The 7,853-nt window shown below is 37.2% G+C and overlaps 1 protein-coding gene across 1 annotated transcript; it reads right to left on the bottom strand.

The window, feature by feature from the left end:
• Positions 1–193: 193 nt before the first annotated feature.
• Positions 194–7,411, bottom strand: orai2 (ORAI calcium release-activated calcium modulator 2). Its single transcript, XM_014983204.2, has 3 exons — positions 7,124–7,411; positions 4,430–4,668; positions 194–3,722 (listed from the first exon to the last, which is right to left on the bottom strand). Exons 2-3 carry the CDS (start codon positions 4,661–4,663, stop codon positions 3,180–3,182), a joined length of 777 nt encoding a protein of 258 aa, XP_014838690.1. The 5' UTR covers positions 4,664–4,668; positions 7,124–7,411; the 3' UTR covers positions 194–3,179.
• Between the last annotated feature and the right edge of the window lie 442 nt (positions 7,412–7,853).

Below are 7,853 nucleotides of genomic sequence, written 5' to 3' on the forward strand. Positions count from 1 at the left end.
GCCTACTGCACACGATCTACAATCATTCATTTAGCCTTTGGACTAAGAATTTCTTTTGCCGGTTGATGTAAGTTCAAGACAGTAAAATGATGCTGGGATTCTTTCTGATGCATCTTTTCCACGGCTATCGGTTCCACCCTTTGCCTCAATGTCGACTTCTCTGTGACTGAACAGTCGTCACACAAGACAAAGAAAACATTGACCTTTGTTTTATTGAACAGTACATTCCAGGTTCTGACCCGTGATCTCTGCAGAACCCAGCAGGGTCCACAGACATGAAAGAAACGGATTGAGTTACTGATGACTTTACAGAACAGACAAATAGAAAAAGTGCACTTTTGTTTCTTCTGAGAACAAAAAAGAAAAATTAAATAAAAATGAACTGAGCGGCACTTTGGTCTGTCATGTACTTTTTGGAATGTGACAATAATTTGGTTCATGTTCCTTAAAGAAAGATAAAATAAAATTTAAACAGTTCATCCAGAAAACTCAAGGCAGTTTTTCTGTAAGGCAATAGGAACAAGTTCAGATATTGAAGCATTTCAAACAGAATCCAGGCAGGTTTGTTTCCTTTGTAACAGGCAACAGAAGAAACTTTCAGAAACTATAAAAGCACAGTGAAGTCAGTCAGCTGTGGGATAATTTAATGCAACTTTTAAAAAAATATTTAAACTTATCTGCTCTGAATCAGTCAGCTTGCAGAACCAGAGGAGAAACACTCAACCGATGATGAGACCAGGAAGTAAACATTTCATTTTCAGAGAATGAAAAAAATGAATCTAAATTATTCACAACCCACAATCATTTCTCTAACTTTGATGATTCTGACTTACAGGCAATAAAAACCCACAATTCGCTTTCTGAAAATCTAAAATATCACATCAGACCTTCCTGAAAAAGAAAATGGCTGTTCAAAGACTGGTTTATCCACACAAGTTGAAGTAAATTAAGTGGAAGGAAAAAGACTGGAAGTTGGGTTATGTTTACTGCATTTTTTTTGTTTGTGTCTAAACCACTCCAAAACCAGAGACAACTACTACAAGGAAGCTTTAGAGCACTTCATGCTTGAAAATAACAAAAAAACCTCCTCTCATAGTTTTAAGACATTCTTCTGGTAAAATTGCGGCTTTATTCTGCTAATATTCTCGTAATTTATCAAAAAAATTATTATATATCCTAGAAGGAATTATTGAAATAAAAGCAACCATACGAAATTATTTCCTGTCATTTGTAATTTACTTTAAAAACAAATCAGAATTCAGATCTGGTACAAAAAAGTCCAAGTTGATATTTTAATTTTGAGAAAGAGAACTTTGGGTTTTCATTCTCTGTAAGCAGAAATCAACAAAATGAGCAGAAATAAACCCTTTTCTTTGGGTATGAAATTGTTCTACATTAGTTTTTAAGCATAATGCAATTTAGTGAGATGCAGTTGTAACTATCTGCAGGTGTGCAGAACCAGAAACGTTACTGTTAAATGGGTCACATGTGACTTAACTTTACCGTCCGACTGTTCCTGAAATAAACAAACGTCTCCATCAGAGAACGACGCAGCAGCAGAAAACCAAACGGAAAATGTCGTTGGATCTTTATCCTTCTGGGTTTACGCTGTACGGCGCCCTCTAGGGGACGTTATTTAATTTGCGTTCCCTAGTAGTAAATCAGCAGATAAACTCTGGTCTACTTTGTAACAGATGTCAATTTAAAATTTAAAATGGGACACATTTACATCTTTAAAGAACCTCAGTGTAAACGTCTTAATACATTCTTAACTCTTTAGTGCAGAAACTAGTTAAAAATTCATATTTTAATTCATGTTCAAGTTTGTTTTTGTAGGACAGCAGATAAAAAGTCCCTTAATGACTATTAACATGAAAAATACACAACCACACCTGAAAATAACTCTAAAATAGTCTAAATAATTTGGATTTATTGATTACTAAAAGTTTCTGATGTGTTTATCCTTTAAAGTAGAGATTGAAACTTCATGTTTGACCTGTTTTATTCTGGCATTTTGCACATACGTTTGAGGTGTTTCTAGCTTATAGAAAAAAATATATATAAAAAACTTCAGAGATCTCAAAGGAGATATTAACATACAAGTAAATGTCTTACTAGTTGTAGCAGAAAGACTTTTAGTACTCAAGATGCTGCATGAAACGACTAGTAAAGACATTATTGTGTGATGACGTGTTAGTGCCTTTGTAGACAGAAAAAAAAAATTAGTAAATGTTCAAAAAAACAGAAATTTTTAGATTGATTTTAAAAATTTCTAGAAAAAAAATGTGGAAATTTCTGAATTCAAAAAGTCAAAAATTCGCAAGAGAAAACTCAGAAATGTTAAGATGAATCTCATACATTTTCTAGAAAATCTTGGAGATTTTTGAGTTTCAAAAGTCAAAAACATTTGCCTTCCGGAAATATTCAGTTTCAAAAGTCACTAAGGCAAAAAAAAAAAAAAGTTGCACACGCAGTAAGTAAATGGGCACGAGGATGTTCAATTTTTGGAAATTCCAGAAGTTCCAAAAGTTGAACATTTATGACTTTTGAAACCAGGAAATTTTCAAGTTTTTTCCTGAAAATTTCTGAGATTAATCTCAACATTTCTGAGTGTTTTGGCACTAAAATAAATTTACTCTCTTTTTTTCCATCTACAATGGCCCTAATACGCCCTGATATTATTAGAAAAGATCGCAAAAGATAAAAATTCCTCCATGTCCCCTAGAGGGCACCGTCATTTTGCACACCACGGAAATGTAACATTGCTTCTGAACAGAAGCATTGCTTTGGCATCACTTTTTCATCACAGATTATGGTTAATCCAACTAAAAGCCCACCTGACTAAATGAGAACTCTCTTTGGCTGAGCGGGAAAACTAGGTTAGTTCAAATAGAAGCTGCAAGTCAAATCCTGAAAGATTCCACTGATAAGAAGAGATGAAGACAAGAAGGTGCTCATTTCCAAATGAAGCTACCGTTGTAAATCAGAGGCAAAGTGCATTTTGGTACGGAATAGCCCTTTTTGTTGTCTGTAAACTTTTGATAGTTTTGACTTCAACATGTCTGCAGATCAGGGCAGGATTCCCAAACCGTTCCCTTTAGAAGAACTTGGCAGGCTGAGGCCCGGCTCTATAAATATCAAATATGGCGGAGTCTGTAGCGCCGCTGTGAGTACTCTCCTCACACCATCTGCAGGCCTCTCTCCTGGCCGTCCAGCTGCACCTTGATCTTGTGCAGTTCCTCGATCTCCTGGTGGTGGCGCTCCGTCTTGTGGCCCACCAGGGAGCGATAGAAGTGGATGGTGAAGATGAGGAAGATGATTCCCACCGGGACCATGATGATGGTGGAGGCCAGCGCCGCATGCCAGCCGCCACTGTCACTCGCCGGAGCGCTGGTGGGGCACTCCTTGGATCCACAGTCGACGGGCAGGAACTTGATCCAGCAGAGGAGCACGACCTCGGCCAGGAACAGCAGGATGCCCAGCGCCGTGGAGAAACCCCAGGCCAGCTCGATGTAGTGGTGCATGCGCTCGTGCGGAGACTCGCTGACCGAGTTGAGGTTGTGGATGTTGCTGACGGCCTCCACGTTGGGCAGGATGCAGGTGCTGATGAGCAAGGCGAAGAGGTGAACGGCCACCAGCACCGTGGTGCACACGGCGAAGGAGATGAGCAGCTCTCGAGGGTAGCTGTACTTCATATCCAGCTCCACCTCCACCATGGCCACCTGCAGCACAAAACCCCGTTAGAACAAACTTCAGAGTGAAGACGCATCGATCCGATATGAATATCTGTATCAGCCCTGATACTGAAAAATAATCTATAGCGGGTTAGAGGTTGGCAATATGGACTTAAAGTTTTATCAGTACATTCCATGGTATTATTGTGATTAAAGTGACAATAAAAACATTTTATTACTGCTCTTTTAGGTAACTGTATGGCTGCGACTGTGTTACAGCGATTATAGTCCCCACAAACACAAATGGCGTTACTAGGACTTTAGGACACCATTCACATCAAGAAATATTATTTGTATCACTAAACTGTAACATTAAGTGGAATTGATCATATTTTCAAATGTATTAGTATTTATTAATAATCTCATTTGAAAAAAACAGTGGAGAAAATAGTAAAACTACAAATCCCAACATTACACACGTTTTTAAAGATCTTAAACATCATGATTTGGAATATACTATAACTATAAATCAAAGTTCTTACTGTGAAAAGATGTGAAATATATCACAATAAATAGTAAACAATACGATACATGCCCGCCCCCAACCTCCAGTACAAAAACAAAGCCATAAAGTGGAAACTTGCAACCATTTCCTGGTTTCAGGGATGAGTGGTGAATCAAAATGTTTTCCGGTCTTTAAGTCCACACAAAAACACACTTCCTACAGAAGGATTTTTTTTTTTTTTTAGATGTACCATTGCAAAGCCAGAAAGCAGGGCGGAGGTACGGCTGCTGGCCTTCAGCTTGGCCCGGCTCAGGTAGAGCTTCCTCCAGGACAGGGCCTGGACTGAGTGATGGTTGGAGCTGACCAGCTCCAGGTAGCTGCGCCGCACCCAGTCCCTGTAGTCCATGCCCCCGTTGTCAGGAGGCGGCGGCTCAGAGACCCCGGGGACCGGGGAGCCCATCTGCACGCTCAGCTCCCGGCTCATGGCACCTGGAGGATAAAAACACAGAAACACCGTCATCAATGCAGCTTCATCACCTTTATTTACCCAGTGGTTTCAAAATGGAGGACAGATATTGAGGAAACATGAAGAACAAAAAAGAAAAATCATTTAAGATTTTTTTTTTATGACATTTGTGAATTTTAACATTTGTGAAGTCTCACAAATGTTACAATTCATCCGGTTTGGAGATTGCATAAATGCATTTTGTTATGGGAATGATAAATGCATGATAAATGATAAATGATAAAACATACAGTAAAAAATATGTCTAAACTTCCTGACCAGTTTAAATACAGTAAGTTATCGACAAACTGGAACAAAACACAAAATTGTCATGATTTTTGGTAACGGGAGGATCGGTCTAACGACTGGTGTCCCTATGAAATGACGGCACTCATTTTAATTTATGCAATTAACTGATTTATTGTTTGCAACTTATATTGTTAACTTAATTATTGAGAGACAGGGAGGTTTATACAAACTTTTCTCTTCTTCCTGCTGTCTTCTCACTTGTGTTGATTATGTTTGAAGATCAATGTTGAAATTTGTTAAATCAAGTGAATAAACTGATTGATTTTCACTTCACTACTAATCACTTCCATGTGTTGCTCAATTAAGATGTGAAGTCTGCAGAGACTGAAGGCTTCAACCCAATAATAAGATATGAACAACTGACAAAAATGTTGATAAAATGCACTAAAATAAGTAAAAGGAGGAATTTATGCAGCATTTTATCCCACGGTCCTCTGGCCCACAGCAGAGTACTGGCATCTGAACACCAGCAGCTATTTTTGACCGTCTCCCAGCAGTTTTGCAGTCTGTGTTCTCCTGTCAATCAGCTGCTCTAACTCCAAGTTTCTATTCATGTCATCAGTAAAGACCTAAAATATTCCCACAGTCCTCAGTTAAGCTTATTAGGACACAGAGTCTGTATGTCGCAGGAATGTTTTACTTCACGTTGCTGCTTTCTGAAATTCCAGAAGAGTCGCCGTGGGAATTAAAGAGGAGGAAACAGGAAGATAAACAAAGAAAAATAAACTATCTTCCAGCAGTACAAATACTGTGACAGGAAAAATTTGAGCAAATTTTTCAAATAAAAAATATATAATAAATATCATTATACTGCAAAACGTTATGCCGTTATGTTGGTGTTACTGTTTTGAATAGAATAAATACAAATAACTTTATTGCCCCCCTGATGCAGAAATTCAGATGTTTGAAAAGCAAAGTGACAGACAGGTTGAAGCACGTAGATTCACACAGAAATAAAAATGTAAAAACAGAAAGTAAAAAAGGAAAGACTGTACAGTCAGGACAAATGTACAGCATAAGAAAAACATAGTATGCAGTTATCACAAATAGCATACTGAGGCTCAAAGAAATATGGTAAAATTTAGCTAAATTGAACCAGCACCCTTTCGTGGCCCCACTAGGGATTGTGTATGATAACGGAGGGATGGATGATTGAGGAGTGCCTTCATTGCATATATCATTTGACACACAAAAAATTGCACTTTTACAGAATATTATTATGCAAAACATATTTCTTTCCAGTTTTTGATGAATGCTTATATTTCTTTCAATCTCCGCTATTACTTCACAATCTGAATTTTAAACCCTTAACATTATGGGTTTTTTTTTTAGAAAAGAAAATCTTTTCCACCCAATCACACATCTGCAATCCGGATCAAATCAAGTTTTTGTTTCATATATAAAGTTGTTTATTAAATAATTCCTCCATTTGAGACCTGGGCATAGAAAACTCACCATACAGAATACATATTTATAAATCCTTGGAGATTTTAAGCCCTTATGTCAGGTTTAGCAAATACAACCTCTCTTTCTACGTTTGTTTTAGAAAACAAATACATATGATGTTTTCACTCGAGTTTAGTATATTTATAAAAAATATATGCTAATTAGTAGACTCAGAGAAGTCTATTTTGACATAATGACAAAATATCTTCAGTTAGTGGAAAAACAATCAAAGAAAAAAAATTGAAGGGATTTATATATTTGCTGAGAAAGATTTAAACCGCGTTGTCGTGTTTATTCATCATTCCGAAAGTGCTTCCTTGAGTTTGGAGGACAGACAGTTCAGCAGATCTCCTTTACGCCTTCATGTATATTTAGAAACCTGCTAGAAGTTAGCAGGATACGTTTACAGACTTATATAGAAAGTTAATTAAAAGTACTACAGTTATCTAAGTTCTACCATGAAAACAGAAGAAAGGAAAGCAGATAACTAAAAGAAAATAATAAAGCAAAAACATTTAAGCAGCTTACATTTAAAGATAGACAACGCAAACTCCTCGGCAAGTTGTCAGGCAATCTAAAAAGACTCCTCTTGCTAGCTTATATAGCTAATAACAGAACAGTTTGAAAACAGCAAAATTATCAAGTTTTTGGTGAAATGTATTAATTAAAGTTTATTTTTCTTACCTGTTCACAAAGGTGCCTTCGCAACCTCAGATATAAACTGAACCACAGTCTTGTCTCTACGCTGTTAGAGAAAGTAAAATATCCCGCAGGTCCGACCAGGGCTTAGTACGTCTTTTTCTGCAGGCGACGACGACCTGTTTTTCTGCTTCTGCAGTAAAAAATTCAGGTCCGTCAGTTTAAAGCCTGGAGCCACAGCGAAAAGGCACACTTCCTTCCGCACTGCCACCTGAAACCCGGTCGCTATGGTTCGGATGATTTCGGGTGGGACTGAACAGAAAAGGAAAGCTGCAAAACTCATGGTTTCCGGTTTTGTGTGTTGCTTTCAAAATAAAAGAACATGCAAACGTTGACAAAAACCTGACGTAACGTAAAAGCAGGGGCCTCATTGGTCTGAGGGAACGGCACGTCAGCACCTCCGCCATATTGTAAGTGGCCGGTTTATGGCCGGTGTCTGTTGGAAACAAATACAAACCTGTTTGGAAACAGACTTTTCCAAATAAAAGAAATAGTAATTAGTTTTTTTTAAATACAACAATGAGAAATGAAAGTAGGCAATTAGTTGTTTAGCTTAAGTTGCATTATTATTAATCATTATTATTATTATTATTATTATTATTATTATTATTATTATTATTATAATACAATATAAAAACAATTATATTATTATTAATGACTTTATCTTACCTTGGGTGACTAATGAGACTAATGTTGCTTAGTTTACTCAAGCCTT

This window comes from Poecilia mexicana, unplaced genomic scaffold, assembly GCF_051168715.1.
Source record: "Poecilia mexicana isolate PSO_F unplaced genomic scaffold, ASM5116871v1 scaffold_14, whole genome shotgun sequence".
Taxonomy (NCBI): Eukaryota; Metazoa; Chordata; class Actinopteri; order Cyprinodontiformes; family Poeciliidae; genus Poecilia; species Poecilia mexicana.

Coding starts and splice junctions, on each gene's coding strand:
- orai2 (XM_014983204.2), bottom strand. CDS start 4,663: ATGAGCCGGGAGCTGAGCGTGCAGATGGGCTCCCCGGTCCCCGGGGTC. Junction 3,723..4,429: donor TGCTTTCTGGCTTTGCAATG/GTACATCTAAAA, acceptor TTTGTGCTGCAG/GTGGCCATGGTGGAGGTGGA.